The sequence below is a fragment of the Falco rusticolus genome, chromosome 17 (genome assembly GCF_015220075.1).
Source record: "Falco rusticolus isolate bFalRus1 chromosome 17, bFalRus1.pri, whole genome shotgun sequence".
Taxonomy (NCBI): domain Eukaryota; kingdom Metazoa; phylum Chordata; class Aves; order Falconiformes; family Falconidae; genus Falco; species Falco rusticolus.
The window spans coordinates 2522969-2541982 of NC_051203.1; the positions used below are offsets into that span (position 1 = coordinate 2522969).

Below are 19014 nucleotides of genomic sequence, written 5' to 3' on the forward strand. Positions count from 1 at the left end.
ACACCTGTAAGGAGGTGCAAACCAAACTTTAGGTCCCACCACAGGATGTTCCCCCTGCTCTCCAGCATCACAATTCCCCCATTTTTCCTCCAATTTTATTATTCTAGGGTTTTGGTGTTTTACGGTGCAGGGAAGGAGCAGCAACGGAGAGTGGGTGCCTCCCAGCTGCCTCCCCCTTCCCGCTCCGGCTAGGCCTTGGATGATGCTGCAGGCTGCAGCCGCTGCAGCTCCAGGACACGGATAAGAAGGAGGAAGGCGATGCTCAGGAGAAACAGCCAGAAGAAAACCCAGTAGTGCTGCGGGAGGAAGAGCCACGGCCGCCACAGCTCCGCTGGGGACCCTTTGGATCTGGGAAGAAGGTGATAGGGGACACTCGTCACCCAGGGCAAGACAGCGAATCCCACCTCCGCCCCAGCTGGGGATGAGGGGGGTGTTTAACAACCCCAGACCCCACTGACCCTTTTGCAAACCCAAATGCAACAAGCCCAGGGAGGGCATGAGTGACCCCACAATGCATGAGGGAAACTGAGGCAGAGCAGGGTCAAGCTGGGGCAGCCAAGCAACACCCCAGCCTTCCATCACCAAATCCCCCAGCCCATTTCCCACGTGCTGGCTACAGAGGGTCCAGAAGCCAGGGGGGTGGGGGCGGGGATGCTGGGCACACGCAGGGTGCTGCTCACGTCAGCCCAAGCTGCTCCGGCTCCTCGTCCCCTGTACTTGAGCCTCTGCCGCCTGCCTCAGCCACCGGTTCCCTGGTCACGGCGCTGCCCTGGCCTGGCTGCTCCAGCTCACTCCTGGGGTGGGAGAGGATGGGGTTCTGTGCTGTCCCCCGCGGGCCAGAGGCAGCCAGTGCCGTGGCCTCCCCGCTGCCCAGCGCGGTTACCTCTGGGTGCTGGGCCAGCGCGGGACCCGCTCCCTCTCTGGCTCGCCAGCCAGGGCTGTTCGGCTGTCAGGGCTGGCACCTGGCTGGGCACCAAAGGCGGGAGCATCAGTGGGGACCCAGACCCCCAGCAGCACCAAGCCTGGGGACACCTGTCCGACAGCAGGGCACAGCTCCTGGCCGTCCCCCGCCTGTGTGTGTCCTTACCAAGAGCTGCTTGGGGATGACGGCGATGCTGACTCTGCGGCGGGCAGACCCCTGCAATGGAGGGGCTGGGGGTGAGCACCATGACAGCCGCCTCCCCGTGCTCCCCATCTCCTCCTTCCCCATCGCCTCCCCAGCACAGGCAAGGGACACTGAGGAGGAGAAGGGATGCTGCCAGCCTCCCACTGGCCCTGGCACTAAGGGGGAAGCCAGACAGCTGGTGAGATGAGGGAAGGTCAAAGCCAAGAGATTTGCACCTGTCCTTACTGCTTCAAGCCATGCCGCTGGGGCTGCCCTCCCCCCTCCCCGAGCGCTCCCCTACCTCTTGAGCTGTAGGGGAATCAGTGCCGAATTCGAACTGGTGCTAGAGAACAGCCAAGCCTGCGGCTCTTGCGCTATGACCCTGCAATGCAGAGGGACCTGCCTGAGATCTCCTCGACAAGCAGCCCCCAAACCCGGGCACCCTGTCTCCCTGCAGCCTTCCGAGGCTGCCCCTACATTTTGCCTCAACCCCAGCATTTCATTCATCTGCAGCAAGCAGCTGGCAGGAGTGGCATTATCTGGGGACCAGTGGGTGCGTGGGGACCGCTGGGCAAGGGAGAGCGGCAGGGCACGGGGAGGCGGTGGTTCCGGGGCTCTTGAACTGGGACCAGTTACCTGCTGGAAAGTTCGCATCAAGGGGTGAGGCCTCAGCCGTGGCTCCGTGTCATCTGGGAGCAAAGAGAAGCAGCTTTACATCACCCCCAAAAATTAAGAGGAGGCTGACGGACAGACAGCTGCAAACCTCCCTCGCGTCGGAAGCTGTCCTGGCCATGTGCTTGGGACAAGTCACAGCCCTGGCCGGGGGGACCCTGTCTGCATGCACGCCAGTGGCACGTGTGGGGTTTGGCGTCTAGGGACAAAGCGCCCTTAGTGTGCCCCGAGCCCCCCTGCCCCACATTCCCAGCTGGGCCACGGGACGATGGCTCTCCGGCCACCAGCACCTGCTCCCACATCCCGTCTGCTGTTACACCGGCCTCTCGCATTTGTCACTGGGTGCCAGCTGTCACCCACCCCCGGTCCCCAGCTTGCAGAACCCACTGGCTCTGTGGTGTGGGATCACAGTGACTCCCCCGGAGGGTTTGGGACCAAATCCTGCAGGGTCACCCCATGCAAACCCTCTGCAGGTCCCGGCGGCGGAGCCCACCTCACCCTGGGTCTCCGCCAGCTGCCGATTGCGGGAGTTTTGCTGGATCAGGCGCTTCATCTCCTCCAGCTCCGCGTGCTCCCGCATGTGGTGCCGCTTCAGGTTCTCCACGTGCTGGACCATAACCTCCGCTGCTCGGCTCATCCGGGCCTCCTGCGGCCGGGCAGGATGGGGGATCAGGCCCCCCATCTCCTGGTCCCTAAGGACCCAGGTCCCTGCCAGTCCCTCACTGTACATCCCATGGTGCCCCCACCCAGGGGGTGCAAACGCATCCCCTTCCTGCTCCCAAGGGCAGGCAGATCTCTCGCACCCTGGTACGTGCAAACATGAGGTCAATGCCAGCACCACCAGGACGAGAGAAAAAACCCAGCAAGCCCAGAGGTGGGTCCTCAAGCCCAGCCGCAGCACCCTCCATTGCTCCCGGCCCTGGCAGGGCATCCCAGGTGTACAGACCTGATGTACAGCCCCCAGCTTCTCTGCCGCGCTGGTTGCCCGCTCGACAGCGGCTGCCAACACAGCCAGGCTGCGCTGCAGCTGCTCCAGCGTCTCCTTGCAGCCTGCATCAGTGCAAGATGGGCCCAGCCTCTGCGGAGGGAGAGGATGGAGCTGCTGGAGCCAGGAGCAAGGCTGGATGTTCACAGCAGATGCCAGCCCCCTGCCCTGGTGCCCGCCTACCTCCAGGGCAGCCCGGCACTGCCCCAGCTCCTCCTGGATGTTTTCCTCTGCTGCATCCCGTGCCCGTTTCTCCACCTGCACCCGTTGCTGCAGGGTGAACACGTCACAGCGAAAAGCCAGGGCGAGGTGGGCAAAGGCTGCCTGTGGGATGGGAGGGCGAGAAGTGGGGGACAGGGTGAAGGGGGAGCCACCAGGGCCATGTGCTGCTGTCCCCAAGGCACAGACAGACCCCCCCTTAACATGCCACCAAGCAGGGCAGTGCTAAGGATAATTAACACTTGCCTTGCCCCAGCACTCATTAGGCTGCTGCATGCTGGGGACAGTCCCTGTGAGATGTCAGCCTGACCGAGACCTGTCCCCCAGGCAGCTGATAACGCATGGAAATCCCGAGCCCTCCTGGCAAAACCACGCGCCAGGCAGACGCCAGCCCTCGCTGCAGGTCCCAGCTGTCAGCAGAGCCTGACTCAGCCCTGGCACTCACAGGAAAATTATTTTTATTAGTGTGGCTTCCGCCACCTTCCTGGCTAAGGGCGCTCTCGGCAAGCTGCAGAGCACTTTGTGGGATTGCCGGGCGTGCAGAGGACAGGCTCAGCTTGCTGTGGAAATGCAGCTGCCTCCAAATGCCAACAGCATCACTGGGAAAGGGATTTGCACAGCAGCTGCCAGGGGACTGCGGTGCCTGGAGGGTGGCCAGGAGCAGGGCACAGCCCCAGGACTGTGAGCCAGCAAGTCATCTGTCCTTCTGTCCCCCTCCCCCAGCCCACCCACGCCTCTGGCAACCCTCACCTCTACATCCTGCTCTGTCAAAGCCACCCTGCAGAAAGAGAAGTGCTGTCAGAGGTGGAGGCACCATGGGGACTTGGGGACTGCATGCAGAAAATGCCCTTGGTCTGCTCCCACCAGAAGTGGGAACCCCAGTGGCCCTCGCCTGGAGAGTGGCTCTTGTGCAGTGGGAAAGGAGGAAAGCTCAATCCCTGGACCACATGGTGCCCTGGGACCCCCTGTCCCACACCCCCAGAGGGACACAGGTGCTCACTTGTCTTACCTGTGCAAGCCTAGTCTGTCCAGCACCGAGAGCTCACTGGGGAAACTCGGCAGCGGCTCCTCCGGGGTTTTGGCACCTGCAGGGAGGCACTAACGTCACGGGAGAGACCTCATGGGAAGGCTTTCCCTTGGCCTTTCCTCCTCCTTCTGCCCTCCCATCCCAGTAGGGAGCAGACGCCTGTGGTGTGGGACCATCCCAGTCCTTCCCCCAGCATCAGGGAGGCTTCAGGTCCCCCTGGGCCAGTGCCCCCTTCCCTATGTCCCCACCAAAGGAGATGACCCCCACCAGGCCACACTGTTCCCACGCTCATCCCCAGCTACTTCAAGCCTTCCCTTACCCAGCTGGGATGTGGGATGGGGACTCACCCACCTTCCTTGGTCCCATCGCTGTCCCGGGTGCGCACAGCCAGCTCCTGGCTGTCTGTGCCTGGCACCTGGGGGGCACATGGGCACGTCTGAGCAAACCCCTCCCTGGCGCTGGAAGGCTCCCGAAAAGAGCAGCACCGAGAGGCTGGGGGTCTAGCCAAGCCAAGGGGCTAACGAGGGAAGGCCCCCCCCCAACCTGTCACCCTCCCCTCCCTCTCACCTTGCCGACGCACTCCATGCTCTTCTCACTCCTGGCCAAAACCCCATCTGGGTGTCCCTGGGGACTGCTCATCCTCCCTGGGGACAGAAAGGGTGGTGGGAGCCGGGCAGCAGCGTCCCCTCCCCAGCCTGACACCACTTCAGGGGAGACCCCCGAAAATACTGCTGGCATTTCTGCAGGCTCCTTAGGGGGCATGGGCTGGCAAGTGCCCCCCAAAATACCCCTGCAGGGTTCAGGGAGCTGCAGCTAGGCTGGGCCAGGGCAGGGGGAGGAGGGCAAGGGATGTGGTGCAGCGGGTGGGTTGCAGCTGGCAAGGCAGATCCAGAGGATGGGGCTGGGGTCCCAGGGCTGGAAGGGCTGCGAGGTGGCAGACAGGTGCTGCCAGGCCAGGGGACACCCTCCTGCTGGACCCGTGCAATGCTGCTCAGGGAGGGAGCGAACCCCAGCCCTTTCCCCCCATCCCCACCCTAGGCTGTCCTTACCTTCATCCGGAGACGGCAGGAGCCTGGCCAGCTCTGCCCGCTGCTCCCTGCGGAGAGAAGCCTGGGTAAACCCCAAAGAAACTCTGGCAGCAGAAGCAGCATCCCACCCCCTCCGCCCTCCCCCAGCCGCCACGGCATCCCTCGATGGGGGATGCTGCTCTGGACCTGGGTCCTTTCCGAGCATCCTCTGCAGCCTGCTCCGTCCCTGTCCCCGCTCTGCCTGGCACGGGCGCAGCAGCCCCCTCCGCTCCTGCAGCCGCCGCAGAGCCGCCACCGAGGAGCCCGCCGAAGCTGCTTCCAGCCAGCAATGAGTCACCGGCCCACGGCCGTGCTTTTCCTCAGTACATTATTTTTATTTCCCCCCCCCCAGCCCCCCCGACCCGGCTGCTAAGCGGACCTCGCTGCGAGCCGGCCGCTTCCCAGGCACCACAACAAACACGGCTGCCGGCAGAGCCCGGGCGCCATCTCACGTCACCGCTGCGGGGATGGCAGGCCTTGGCACGCACTTTTGCCCCCCCAAAAAAGTACACCGGCATTCCCTTGCCACCCCAAAACCCTGTTCTGGGGACAAGGAACCTGGCAGCTTTGCGGTATCCCTGCTCAGTGGGGCTGGGGATGCTGGAGCACAGCGGGGATGGCGGGTCACCTGTGCGTGGGGATAGAGGGGCTGCCGTGCAAACAGCCCTCTGCAGCCTTGTGCTGGAGCCCAGCACCCGACCGGGAAAGCGTTTGAACCCCCAAACTTTGCTCCCGGCCCTAGAAAGCACTACAGCAGGGCTTTTCCCTCTCCTCCCTACAAGCCTGGGGGGTCGTTCCCCAGGAGCCGTGGCTGCAGCAGAAGGGGCTGCTGTGCCGAAATGATGCTTGGTGCCTTGGATGCTCCAGCCAGCACACCCACTTGCCTGGCACCGCTGTCCCTGTCCCATGCTTGCCAGCACCCCAAGAGCTGCAGGGCAAGCCTTTCGTGCACATACCTCCGAGGTGAGGGGCTGGGGCGGCAGCTTGTCCTCTGCCGCTGCCGCCGCCGGCACCCCTGGGTGAGTCCCTGTGCCTCCTCTTCCCCCTCTCCCAGCGAGGTCCCTTCGAGCGGCATCATTTGCAAAGCGCGGAGGCTCCAGGACCAGCACACCTATCATGAGAGACACATATTAGCTGCGCGCAGATGGGAGAACGCCTCTAAATGTTATATTTTTAAAGCATTTTCTCACCCAGAAGGAGCTCCGAGCTCCTCTACTTAGCATGGAGGCATCTGTGGGAAAAGAGGTGGGGAGGCCCACTGTGATTCAGGAGGATGCTGCTGGGATTCGGGCGGGCACAGAGGGAGGCAGACAAGGAATTTAATACAAGCCCCAATTCTGTGCAGCACTGAGGGTGGACTTTCCTGCACATCGCCCCCGTTCCCCTCCCACCGGGCAATCCTCACTTGGGGCTCACGATGTGGGTCATCTCTGCGGGGGGAGATACGTTTGCACCCACCTACCGGTGCAAGCACCCAGTGCAGAGTGTGAGCAACCTGCTGTACCCCAGGCAGCGGACAGTTCAGTCCCCAAGCATCCCCCTGCCAGGCTGGCTCCCAGGTAGACAAAAAGAAGAAATTCCCAAGTCTAAGGGAGCTGGGATGTCTCTTTCAAGCGGTTTTGCAATATTTAAAAATCAGAGAAAGCCAGCAGAAGCCCAGAGTCCCCCTCCCAGCCCAGGGTAAACTATCTGCACAGAAGGGACTCTCCTGTAGGACGTGTCTCCTCAGGAGCTGTGCCCATGGACATGCAGATATGGGGCAGAAGGAAATATTTTTTTTTGGCCAGGACAAGAAATACAGCAGAGATTTAAAGGGACAGACAGCAGGGACGGTTTGAACCCACGTGCCTGTGCAAAGCCTTGGCCAAGCTCAGTCTAGGTCACCCCAGCACTGAGCGGGACCATCACCCCATCTTGCCCCCACACCGAGTGAGGCCATCACCCATCTCCCAGAGCCTGCTCAGCCCTGATGAAGGTGTAAGAGCCAGCAGCACTTGGCATCTGTCAAAACAAACCCATTTCGTGCCTATACGCTGGAAATTGTCCCTGACACCCCTGCCCAGGGGCTCAGGAGCTCCCAGGCACCGGGGGTCAGCCAGACTCATCACATCAGTGAGTATCAGAGCTCTCCCGAGGTCTGGTCCCCACTGCAAAGCACTGGCTCTGTAGCAGTCACAGCAGACCCTGCAGCCTGCCGATTCACCACAGCTCAGGCAGCCTTACAGACACCCCTTATCCTTGTTTTATGGATGGAAGTAGAGAGGCACGCAGCTTGTTTGCCCGGTGTGGCGTCAATAACCCCCCGGGAAGCCAGACCGAGCGCTTTCCCTCGGCTCGGTGACTTTACCAAACACTCCCCGGGTCATTACCTGCCTGAACTTGTCTCAAGCAGCCGAAGGCAGATGCTGGGGCCACCCAGCTCGGACCCAGCACTCAGCGCTGTCGGGTCCCCGGCAGACCCAGGAGGGGGGTCAGGGGAAGCGGTCTCCTGGTGGGTTGGGGGGTGCCAGGGCCCCGCATGGTGCAAGCTGCCAGCAGCAGAGTCTCCCCGGAGGGGAAAGCAACCGCATCTGCGGCAGAAGGAGCTGCCAGGGAAGAGCTCGATGCGAGAAGGCCTTTAAAGGACATGCACAAGAGCAGCTGGGAGCTCCCTGCATGGGGCTGGGGCGGGCCAAGTGGTTTGCAGGTGGCCAGGCGACCTCTGCTTTCGGTGCGGGGCCAGATCCTGCACCCACTCTTTGGAGGTGACAGCTATCACCCAGAGCTGGGAGAGAGCACGACTGCTCCCTCCTTGCCTGGTGTCTGCAGAATGGAGCAGACCAGAGCCTCAGCATCCCCCTGGCAGGAGGCTCGGGGCAAGGCAGTGGCACTCAGGACCTCCACAGAGATGGGGGGGGACCCCCATGCCTTCATGAGGGGTACAGCACCAGGCTAAACCAGGATGGCTGACGAGGAGCCCCTGTAGCATTGTATTTGATGATGCAGGGAAGCCGCTCTGCCCAGGACTCCCAAACCTCCTGCCCCGTTTTCCCCCCAGCCATCACCCCCACTGCCCCTTCCTCTGCCCAATCCCTTTGCTCAAATCTGTAACATCCTCCAAAGCCGCTTTCTTCCCCTAATGAGCTTATGTGGAGTCTGACTCAATGCTCAGCACTACAGAGGACCAGGCTGCAGGCAGGCAGCTGCTCTTAGCCCCCCCATACCCAGGGACTCTGATGTACCACCAGGTCCCTGGGGTCTGCAAATCTCTTAGGCCCTGAGCGGTCAGCCAGCAAATGGCATCTCCCAGCCCCGGGCAGGGCTGGCCCAGCCTCATGCCCATCTGCCGAGAGCCAGAGTGCAGGATGCGGCCCCAGGGAGGGCTGAGAGAGCCCATTTGCAGCACTGAAGCAGGAGCTGCGCTGGGCCACTGTGCCCACTGCGGGATGAGGCTTTGGATGTGGCCATCAACAATGGTCCCCACCAGGTCAGAATTTCAAATGTCCTTGAAGCTTCAGGGATGGGGTTTTGCCTTTTGCGACAAAGGCCTCCTGCCCGGACCCGACCCAGCAGCAGAGCTGCTGAGAATTCGTGAGTCATCTGAGGGGAAAGACAGCCCCAAATTCCCATGCTGTCTTCCCTGTAACACATGTACTAACAAATGCATGATTAGCACCAATTAATGACAATTAGCACATCATAAGTTCACAATGGCAGCACTGGGAAGACACAGGACATGCCGAAAGGCAGACTGGCACTGCCGTCATCTGCCTTTCCTTAAAAATATCTCCTCCGGGATTTCCTCTCTTCTCCAGCCCTATTAGTTTTCTGTCCACCCCCATGAGTTGCCAGGCGCAAGGGCTGACCACCGCTGCTCCTTTGTGGAGAAGGACATGCCCAGATGCGCCTCCCGGAGCAAGCAGGTCACCTGGGCCAAGCTGCGAGAGGATGCTGAGGACTGACGGCAGGGCCGGATCCATCCCTGCAGGCGAGTACGTCCACACAGCATCTGGAGGCAGCCGAGCCCGGGTGCTGTGCAGCAGCGACAACCTCGAGCAGCCCAGCTTCCTCCCTCCCTGCCCCTTACCCCCAGCGCTTTCCCAGCTGGCTGATACCTGGAAACAGATGAATTCTCCCAGCATGAAGTCAGGTTTGCATTGGCACCGCCATTCCCATCACTGGGCTAACTCACCTCCAGGCGCCTCTTTGTTTCAGAAAGGGGAGATCCGAGCAGGTGAGAAGACCCTTCCTTTGGGCTCAGACTCTGCAGCTGGAGGCCAGTGCCCCACCGCCCCAATACCACTCCCCTCCTCGAGGATGTCCCCATGCCTGCAGGGTCTGCTTGGGCATACAGGTCTAAGCTGTATATTTTATTGTTGGAGTGTTTTTTCCAGCCAAGTACAAGGTGTCTCTTCAACGCAGCCTGCAGGCAAGGCTCCTGTCGTGGGGCAGGGAAGTAAAAGCACCTTCAAAGCATGATGCTGAGCAGTGTACAAAACCAGGGGGGTGAAGGAAGGACACCTCTGCATACACCTGTGCCATCAACACAACCTGGTCCTGCTGGCCCCATCCCCACAGAGACCCTGCTTCCACCTCAGAGAGCAGCAGCCTGGCACCAGGGAGGCAGCAGATCAGGCTCTGTAGCCTCTGCTCTAGTGTCCTGGCAGGTCCATGGCTGCTGTGACTTGCTCTGTGGGGGGGACAGACCTAAGGACACCATCGCATTGGTTCCCCAAACCGGAATAGAACTTTTCTGCTCAAAAGCTCCCCTGTCCCCTCACACACACATGTGCTGAGGGGTTCGATAAGAGGCAATGCCCCTCTTTGCAAACTATCCTGTTCAAAGAACCTCTAAAAGCACTTACTAAACGCACACAGGGATCTCAACGTATTCGTATTTTTAACCTAGGAGCATCCAAATCACAACGGCAATCGAGGTAGGGCCTCAAACAAGCAAAAGCAGCCCAGCTCCCCATGCACAGACCTGTTCAGCAGGGATGAAGGAGGCCCTGCCGAGAGATCTCCAGCCCAGAGAGGTGAGCGGCAGCAAGGGGCTGCGGGCTCTGGCTTTGCCCCTCCTGTCTCCTTCCAGCAAGGGCCCACCGGCGCTGCAGCAGCCTACTGCGACGACCCCTTCCCAGGGCTCCTCCTGAAGCTGAGCTGAACTTGCAGCTCAGATGGCGGAGAGCATGGTCATCTGGATTATCCGCTTCTCGGAGGAAAGCTGCTCAGACTGACACTGGCTGCTACTGCTGATGTGGCAAATGTGATTTATTAGGTCTGTGAAGGGGGTCCAACCATAAAGCAACACCTCAGCCCTCCAGCAAATTCATCTTCATGTAGCCCTGGTCTCCCCAGCTGACAGGGACCTGGCAGCCACCAGACTATCCAAGGGAGAACACTATTATCTTATTATGATTAAAAGATTGTTGGCAAAAAACAGCCAAGAAAGAATGTTTTTGTTTCTTTTGGTTCAGTTTTAAATTCCACGCTGGGGGGGAAAAAAAAAAAAAGACTGCTGACCCTTCCCCAGAGCAGCTCAGCCTCACGTCTGGGTGTCACAGCCACCAGATTTCAACACAAAACTGCAGCAGCGTATCAGGGATTACACACGTGATGAACAGGTTGTCACTGAAACACAGTTACCTCCAGGGAGAAGCAGGGTGACTATCAGCTTCCAGCACTGCTGCAGGAGGGGACACAGCAACTGCCTGGATATACCTGCAGCTCCTGCTTGGAAAGGAGGATGGATACGGGCCATTTTCAGGAAAGCCGCTGAGTTGCAGCCCTCTCCAACAAGGTGCTGCAGGGACCAGGGTGGTCTGGCTCCTACACGGCTCTGACGTCTGGTGTTTTAACACCAGCGGCTGCAGCACTCGCATGCCTCTGCCCACCCGAAGGAGGTTCTCTGCTGTCCAGTCATGGCACCAAGATGCCACCTGGGCAGGGGAGAGATCATCTTGTCATGAAACCGGTGCAAAAATCAGCGTGGGAAGATGAAGCAGCAGCAGAGCTGACAGATGAACCATGCAATTGCATAATCTTAATTTCCTTTAAAAAAAAAACAAAACAAAAACCAAAAAGGGAATTCCCCTCTGTACCATGAAAGAGGTAAATCTCTGCAAACAGAAGAGGAAGCAGATAAGGAACCACTGACAAATATCCCAAGTAAACTGGCTGAAAATTATATACACTGTCTTCTACATAGAGCTCAGGAAACACCTAAGACAAAGCTTCAGACCTTTCCCTTCACCAGCACTGCTAATCAATCAGGACAAGGACAAACCCAGCCCTGGCTCTCCCTCCACGCCTGGATAAAAGGTTCTGCTGAACTATAAAACCTGACTGATGTTTTATGCCACATCCACCTCTTTGCACTGTTCAGGCTGCATTTTAAAGTTCTTGAGAGGGCCAAGAAGAGTCAAAAGTAAAGTCTTCTGTGCCGCTGCTACCAATCACCATGTTATCAAGTAGTCTTCCACCAGCACGTCTAGCGTCTGCAGGGTTTGCTTCCAATTCTCCTAACGTGACTGTTATCTTACACGTATACTCCAGAGGAATCTACGGTACATGATAAGCTGCAGCCAAGAGCAAAAACAGGGCTAAGGCGGCTCTTGCCATGAGCCAGCATAATGCTTTCCAGCAGAACAGGAACCCCCCTTGAAATCTGCAAAGCCGATTCCTGCCTGACTACTGTTTCTTTGCAAAAACCACGTAGGCTGGCCCAAAACACAGCTCCCAGTACATCCAGATGAGTTGGAAGTGTAAGCTGCATACAGCACGTAGCAGCCAAGAACAGCCTGTCAAAATGAAACTGTTGCCTAAAGAAACCAGTAAGCAGTTACAAAACCAAACATCCATCAGGGAGCAGATGTACACCATGGCCAGATTTCAAACCCTTTATTGCTGCCCAGTCCACAAGGATGCCAGGGCTTCCCCAGGGTGCTCTGGATATACACAGCACGTGTTCTCCCAGCTCTTCTTTAGCAAAGACACCAGGAAGCTGATGAGCAGGTGAATTTTGGAGACGAGTTTGTCCTTGGTCACCTTCACATGACCGACAGCTGCAGTCAAAGCACCAGGGACAATGACACCGAGGTCACTTGGTACAAGCTTTGCAGGGAAAGTGCAAAGACCACAGTCTGCTACCTAATAAAGCCAGAACAGCAGGCTCAGACCCTGATGATCAGGGCACAATTTCTATTTATGTCATATTTTGGGCAGCCCTACAATAGCTTCAATAGAGTCAACCACTAACTCACTGGTATGCAAATACATCAACAATTTGGCTCCCTGGAGGTTTCTTTCCTCCAGCTAACGTAGACTTTGAAGCCTCATCAGTCCACTGTCACCTAAAATAGCTCGAGATTCTTACCGTAGAGAAATGAGTGCTCTCGGTGTTAAGAGCATCGCTTAATGCTTCAGTGTCATTCCTCTGGCTGGATATAAACATTAATGAGCAAACTTGAAGCAGGCACATGTCACACCTACATGTTTTAATCCATCTTCTCCCTTTGTAGATGTAAATGTATATGCATTTTTAAATAGTTCCTGAAGTATGCAATGCTTCAAAACACCCGTTAAAACTCTAGCACTACCTCCCTCAGAGCCATCCACCCTCTCCCATCCTCATCTTTCCAGTCCTCTGACCAGAAGGTGTCCAGGTGAGGTTTCCAGTGGGTGTTTTCAAGGATAGAGGATAGAAATTTGGAAACAGTAATGCTACAGAACTACTTTTTATTAGCATATCCCTAAGCACCTCGCAGTGGGAACCATCATCATCACCGCATTGAGAACCAGAAACATGACACACACTGCAGGGCCCCTCGCAGGCCCTGGCAGAACAGGGAAAAAAAGGCAAATTTAAAGCAGAAAATTCAAGTTAACCAGCTCTTCATCTAAATCCTGTTTTCTTGCAGCCCAAGAGCTGTAAATCCCAGCAGATCAGATAAACGACCCAGCAGATCACAGCTGCACCACCCAGAAATCAGCTTAGCCACCAGAGAAACGCTGACGCGTGCAAAACATACCACTTGTGCCTTGGCTCCTTTGAGCCAGGATAAAATCACAACGGTCAATTATGCCTGGTCCACAATTATCACCTTCCAAGAGCCTCAAATTAATTTCTGTCTCCATTCAGCAACGTGTTCAGGGCAGTAAGAACTAAGGGCCTGTGAGCTGCACTGTGCAATGGTGCCTGCCAGGTGCTCCAGGCCACAATATTGGAAAAACACTTTCAAATATAAAGGTTTTGGACAAGATGATTCTTCACCTGGGCCATCAGGCTGTGAGCGAGGAGAAGGGGCGGCATGCCAGCTCGTGCAGAGCTGGAGCAGCCGCTTCAGGGAGAGCTGAGGCCGGGTAGGCATGGCGCTCCTCAGCGTGAGGAACAAGACAAGGGCGTGGGTACACGGGAAACACTGCAGCCCTGCTGCTCCGCTTTTAGCCAGGATGCAGATTTGTGTTGGTTAAAACAAGCCAGGTCACCTGCAAACCACAGCAATAAGGCACAGGAGTCAAGCTCTTCAGATTTACAAGCTACCAGGCAGGAGCCATGGCCTCGCCCAGCCCGCTCGCCATGGCCAAGGGCACCTGGCAGCGAAGGGTTTCAGCATCTCCACAGCCCCCGGCCGCCCGCTGAGGGGGCACGGAGACACAAACCCCTTCTTATAACAGAACACGCAGGGAGAACAGGCACCCTCGACTCTCTGAGGGGCCCCGGCTCGCTGCAGCCCCACTTCAGGCAACGCTACCCCATTGACAATGCAAAACTAACGACTGTTTGTTTTCCCACTTAAAATAAAGCCACGTTTGGGGCACAAACCATCTTTATGTGCCTAGCCACCCCTCCCACTCATGGGCCCTGCGTGATGTGGGGGTGAGCTGGGCTGCGGGGTGCCCACGGGGGCCGGAGCTGGGCGAGGGGGAGCTGAACTGCCGTCCCCCCTCTGCCGCCATCTTGGGACACGCGGGGAGGCGCCATCTTGAGCGTGGCAGGGCGGGAAGGCGGGAGGCGCCATCTTGAGTGTGGCAAGGTGCCTGTGGTGGCAGACTCTCACAGCCCACAGCCAGTCCAAAGGCGGAGATGACTGGAAAGATATTCATTGTTTAACCAAGAAAACCCTCATCTTCAAGCCTGGGGGCGTGTGTGGGGCTGGGATGGCGTTGCTCAGCAATAGCCCACCTCAAACCAGGCTGGCTGAGCCTGAGGTACCTGCAAGGCCCTGGGCTGAGGCATGGGGGCTGTGTGTGCAGCAGCCCACGTTGCTGCGTCTCCATCACGCTGGTGGTGAGCCCCAGTGAGGGACTGGGCTGCAGCCACCACCACCCTGCAAGCATCCTCTGCCCAAGGAAGCTATTATCTCGCAGTTCCCTCTGGCGCTCACCTGGGAGGAGGAGACAGAAAGAGGAGAGAAATCAAGAAAAGGGGAACCCACCGCCAAACACACACTGGCACAGCTGCTGCTGGCACTCAGTTTCCCACTGCCTGGGGTAGACAAGGAATGCAGAGGCTGCCACCCCCCATGAGAGACCCCCCCAGCCCCGCATCTACCTCACCTGGCTCCTTCCAGAATGGCCTGCAGTGATTTCTTCAGGGCCGCATTGCTCTGATCCAGAGCAGCAGCCAGACTGCTCCGGTGGGCTGGGGTGACCTGGGACAGACAGAAGCAAGGAGCTCAGAGAGCTGTGCTGCCAGGAGCCCACCCGAGACCCCTGGGCCGGGCCCTGGGTCAGCTTTACCAGCTGATCTGCAGGACCCAAGCCTGGTCTTACCTGGCTTTGGTACATGGTGAGCATGGCTGTCACCAGCTTGGCATAATTCAGTGACGTGGCAAAGACTGGGGCCTGCCGGCACAGAGTCAGGACCAGGAGTTCAAAGGGCTCGGGGGGCAGCACCTCCTGGAAGAGCCACGAATGGAGAGGAGAGCTGGTCCTTGCTCTAGCGCTGCTGGAGCCAGCAAAGAAACACAGGGGGACAAGGGGGATCCTCGAGATCCCCTCACCTGCCGCTCCAGCACAGCCTGCAGCACTGGCAGGAGCTTCTCTGTCAAAGGCATCTCTAGGACTTGGCTGCAAAGGACGGTGAAGAGGAGATGTGATGCTCACACGGCCTCGCTGGTGCTCCTGAGTGGCTGGAGCCAGCCAGACCCATCAAGACAGGCACAAAAGCTGAAGCAGAGCTGTTGTCCCTGTAATCTCTTACCTTAGCACCAGTCGTACACAGTCTGGCTCCAGGCACTCCTCCACAAGCTCGCACACCAGCTTGGTCTGCTCAGCACCTGCAAGAGCGAAGACGAGGGAGGAGAGTCTCCAGAAGCTGCCAAATCCATAGGGATGTGTCCAACTCTTCCTGGCACCCCTTCACACAGAGGTACATCCCAGTCAGGACACCCAAAAACTACTCAGGATAATCCAGCTTCCTTTGCCTGTCTGCAGCAAGGGTTTAATTAGCACCAGTCCCTAGGAAAAGGGGATGCTGCTATGGCAGGGATTCACACAGGACCCTCTTCTCATGCCAGCAGAGCCACCCTGGGGCAGTTCTGGCCCCAGCATTAGAAGCTGTCAGGAACCCTCTATTCCATGAAGGGATGGCCGCTGTCCTCTGGGGGAACTGGTGCTGAGAAACCAGCCTAGCCTCTCCTCCCTCTCCATCTCAGGCATTTGTAAACCCGTCTCCCACGCAAACTCCCAAGTGTTTCCCTGCCCAGATAAAACCAGCACCATTCCTCCATGATTCCTAACACGTTTTGGGTGATAAATGCCTCCCAGGAGACAGCACTCTACAGTTGGGGCTTCCCTTCTTGCTGGATGCAGCCCATGGCCCCTGTTCAGCTCCCCCAGCTGCTTCCAGAAGCAGCCGTGCCTCCTGCGAGCCCATCGCACCTTCCCCAGGCTCCCGTAGGACCGCAGCCACCAGGACTTCACAGAAGGGCTGGGAATACTTGGAGCAAAACGAAGCGAGGGCAGCCATGAGGTGACGGGAGGGTGGCTGGGTGAGGGACAGGACCTAGGGACAGAAAAGGCAGGAGATGGGGATGGTGGTGAGGAAAATGGGGTGCAGGAAGCCTCTGCTGCCCTCACACTTACTCGCCTGAGGAAGAGCTGCTCTGCCAAGACGGCCGCGCTGGTGTAGCTGAGGTTGGGGGTGAGAGCTAACAGCCAGCTGCAGAAACGCACCAGGAGGTGCTCCGGGCACATGGAGAGCTGGAGGAAGGAGCACAGCCCCTCAAGCTGGGGACAGCAGAAGGCACAGGGACATTAGGGACAGCAGCAGGCCCTCCATGGCAGTTGCAGCAAGGATGATGAAGCTCACCTGGCTGGGAGAGCAGCTGTTCAGGACGTACACCTCCAGCGGGATGCTCAGATCTGAGCGCTGGAGAAAAACACAGTATTGGGCAATACAACAAATAAAGCAACTCACAAAATACAGCTCCAGGGCTTTTCTCTTTCCTACCACCCCCTGCTTTGGCCAGCGCTGACCCCACAGGCCGCCCATCACATCGCACATCCCTGGGAGGCGGAGGCAGGCAGTACCTGAGCCCAGAGGAGGTGGCAGTGGGGCTTTGTATCCCCCTCCAGTCTTCCCTGTGAAAGCCACCTGTCTCCCACCCCTTCTGGAGGCCGTGGCGTGAACCCCTTTATACCATCAGCTCCAGCAGAGAGACAGGAGTAACCACTTACGTCAGACTCCTTCTGCAGCAGCATTTTCAGCCTCTGTCCATGCATCTGAGGAAAATGAGACAACGGAATAGAAACCAGACTGTAAAGGCTCCCTGGCTGGAAGGGGGAAGGAAACCCTGCCCAGTACCTGGAGAAAGGACTGGACCTCTGCTGCCAGCTCTGCCTGGGGAATCTTCCTGGGCTCCCCGGCTGCATCCTGCTCCGAGCTTTCCAGAGCAGCTCCATCCAGGTTCTGAGCAGCTCCGTCCCCTGAAGGCTCCGCAGGTACCTCCTCTTCCATCCCTGCCACATCCCCAGCCTCCTGGGCTCCCGGGGGGTCAAACACCACCTCCTCCAGAAGCAACCCCTTTCCCTCTCTCTCCCTGTCCAAATCCAGGCTTTCCTCCAACACTTTCTTGTGCTTCCCATCTTGAAGCATAGTTTCAGCCACATCCCCAGCGGCACCGGGCTGCTTGCTGAAGCACCAGTTCAGTTTTCTTTGCCCCTCTGGTTTGTTCTGGGTGATTTTCTGGCACAGGCAGCTAAGCTGCTGCTGGCACACAGAAGACAAGGGAGTGGGAGGTGGGGAGCGCTCCTCTCCCCTTGGTCCCTGCTGGAGCAGATCCCCCAGTGCCCGCACCCAGGGATCCACATGGGAATCCTGCTCCACAGCCTGGAGCAGCTGGCCCAGGCAGCCCCCTGGCACCATGGCTCGCACCACGAGGAGCAGGGAGAAGAGGTTTCTCTGGCACATGACGGGAAGCAGCAGCAGCCGTGGCTTACTGGATAAAGGGAGAAAAGGGAGAGGCAGGGCGTCAGAGCAAATCCCCAACTCCTTATTGCCAACCTGCCCCACGGCGCAGGGTATAATGGGACTGGGAAGCCAGAGGAGGCAGCAAATGGCTTCACCAGCTTTTGCAGACACAAGCTGGAAGACCGGCAGGTCCCTGCTCCGATCCTGACTTCCCCTACGGACTGCTGCATCGGGGGGGAGAGGATGCACAGTGCTGAATCGGGCACTCGCCGTGCCACCCACCCCCACCCCTCCCCAAAACACCACATTTTGGAAACGCGGCTGACTCACAGAGCCAGGGCCGCCTCCGGCCCCTCCAGCGTGGGCTCCTCAGCACACAGGGCTGCGATGAAGGGCTGCCAGGGAAACGCCTGCCCCGCTCCCTCGTGGGCCTGGCCCCGCTGCAGCATTCGGAGGGCAGCCAGCGTCCCGGAGGAGCCGGAGGCGAGCGTGTGGAGCAGGAGGCGGCACGGCTTGTCGAAGGTCCGCAGCCAGGGGGGCTCCATCGCTGCTCCGGGGGCTTCGCAGCCGCCTGCAAGAAAATTGGGGAGCGCCTGACACGGGTCACACCGAGAGGGGCGCAGGGAGATTCCGCGCATCCAGGACCTGGCCAGCCGTGCTCCGGAGCAAACCCCACGGTCCTCCCTCACCAGCTGCAGTTTTGGGGCTGCCCTTCCCTGCTCGCAGCGGGGTCCGTGCTTACCCTCCTCACCGGGGGCGATGCAGGAGCATTCCCGGGGGCCGCAGCCAGGCCAGAGCACCGGGAGCTCCTCCAAGTCCTCCAAAACCACTTCGCTCCCAGCTCCCCACCACCAGCTCCCGGGGTGGGGGGTGGGGCGAGAAGGAACCCCCCACCCCCTCCGTCCCCCTCCTCCAGGAACAGACCAGCCCTAACCCCCCCGCCCCGGCACCCACAGCCACGCTGACCCCGTTATTATCACCGTGCCCCGGTGACCCGCTCCCGTCCGCCGGCAAACCAGGCGGGGCACAGCCAGCCGGCCGCCCGCGGGGGGGCCCGCAGCGGGCAGGCACTCACCGCGGGGACAAGGCGGCGGGGACAAGGCGGCGGGGACAAGGCGGCGGGGACAAGGCGGCGGGGACAAGGCGGCGGGGACAAGGCGGCGGGGACAAGGCGGCGGGGACAAGGCGGCGGGGACAAGGCGGCGGGGACAAGGCGGCGGGGAGCGGAGGGCGCCCGCTGTTCCCCCCCCCGCCCCGGGGGCTGCCCGGTACCGGTGCCCCGGGACCCTCGCGCACCACCCCCGGAACAGGCGCCGCGCGCTTCCGGCCACGCCCCGCTGGAAAAGCGCGCCGAGTATGCAAATCAACCCGGCATGCAATATTTATATATTATGCAAATAAATCCTTAAAGTCAAACCCTAACATCCCCCCTGCTCCAACCCCCGCGGGGGTATCCCCTCAGCCCCCCTCCCCCCGCGGAAGGAGAGCCCCCAGGCAGCCTGATGTTACACAGTCCATTTTATTTCATTATTCCCAGATTTGGCT

At 59.1% G+C, this 19014-nt stretch overlaps 2 protein-coding genes across 9 annotated transcripts; both read right to left on the minus strand.

Annotated features, from left to right (window-relative positions):
- Positions 1 to 84: 84 nt before the first annotated feature.
- On the minus strand, positions 85 to 10235 carry LOC119158659 (inositol 1,4,5-triphosphate receptor associated 2-like). Of its 3 annotated transcripts, none has more exons than XM_037410848.1 (16): positions 10039 to 10233; positions 6266 to 6306; positions 6032 to 6186; positions 5058 to 5104; positions 4576 to 4652; positions 4360 to 4423; positions 3991 to 4066; positions 3732 to 3759; positions 2946 to 3086; positions 2724 to 2855; positions 2276 to 2423; positions 1742 to 1794; positions 1088 to 1138; positions 884 to 966; positions 681 to 794; positions 85 to 348 (listed from the first exon to the last, which is right to left on the minus strand). In XM_037410848.1, exons 2-16 carry the CDS (start codon positions 6296 to 6298, stop codon positions 189 to 191), a joined length of 1362 nt encoding a protein of 453 aa, XP_037266745.1. In that variant the 5' UTR covers positions 6299 to 6306; positions 10039 to 10233; the 3' UTR covers positions 85 to 188. The 3 variants fall into 3 exon arrangements, 2 of the variants coding, with proteins under 2 accessions (XP_037266745.1, XP_037266746.1); XR_005107944.1 differs by having other exon boundaries at positions 231 to 348; positions 884 to 962; positions 10039 to 10235; XM_037410849.1 differs by lacking the exon at positions 6266 to 6306 and having other exon boundaries at positions 10039 to 10232.
- Positions 10236 to 12774: 2539 nt separating this feature from the next.
- FANCE (FA complementation group E) lies at positions 12775 to 18572 on the minus strand. 6 transcript variants are annotated; one of them, XR_005107858.1, is made up of 12 exons: positions 17800 to 18362; positions 16864 to 17497; positions 16737 to 16781; positions 16369 to 16428; positions 16143 to 16286; positions 15939 to 16062; positions 15259 to 15334; positions 15059 to 15125; positions 14829 to 14954; positions 14613 to 14707; positions 14269 to 14440; positions 12775 to 14143 (listed from the first exon to the last, which is right to left on the minus strand). XR_005107858.1 is itself a non-coding variant. In XM_037410309.1 (12 exons), exons 2-12 carry the CDS (start codon positions 18012 to 18014, stop codon positions 14437 to 14439), a joined length of 1590 nt encoding a protein of 529 aa, XP_037266206.1. In that variant the 5' UTR covers positions 18015 to 18040; positions 18545 to 18572; the 3' UTR covers positions 12775 to 14436. The 6 variants fall into 6 exon arrangements, 5 of the variants coding, with proteins under 5 accessions (XP_037266206.1, XP_037266205.1, XP_037266204.1 ...); XM_037410309.1 differs by adding an exon at positions 18545 to 18572 and having other exon boundaries at positions 12775 to 14440; positions 17800 to 18040; XM_037410308.1 differs by having other exon boundaries at positions 12775 to 14440; positions 16143 to 16259; positions 17800 to 18363.
- Positions 18573 to 19014: the final 442 nt, after the last annotated feature.

What these genes read in the sequence shown, in the direction of transcription:
- LOC119158659 (XM_037410848.1), bottom strand. Translation starts at nt 6,298, where the DNA reads ATGCTAAGTAGAGGAGCTCGGAGCTCCTTCTGG. An exon ending in GCATGGAGTGCGTCGGCAAG is followed by an intron (nt 4,424 to 4,575) that starts GTGAGAGGGAGG and finishes TGTGCCCCCCAG; the next exon opens with GTGCCAGGCACAGACAGCCA. An exon ending in CAGCGATGGGACCAAGGAAG is followed by an intron (nt 4,067 to 4,359) that starts GTGGGTGAGTCC and finishes GCCTCCCTGCAG; the next exon opens with GTGCCAAAACCCCGGAGGAG.
- FANCE (XM_037410307.1), bottom strand. Translation starts at nt 18,107, where the DNA reads ATGCGCGGAATCTCCCTGCGCCCCTCTCGGTGTGACCCGTGTCAGGCG. An exon ending in CCGGAGGCGGCCCTGGCTCT is followed by an intron (nt 17,498 to 17,799) that starts GTGAGTCAGCCG and finishes CCCTTTATCCAG; the next exon opens with TAAGCCACGGCTGCTGCTGC. An exon ending in TGTGTACGACTGGTGCTAAG is followed by an intron (nt 15,126 to 15,258) that starts GTAAGAGATTAC and finishes CGTCCTTTGCAG; the next exon opens with CCAAGTCCTAGAGATGCCTT.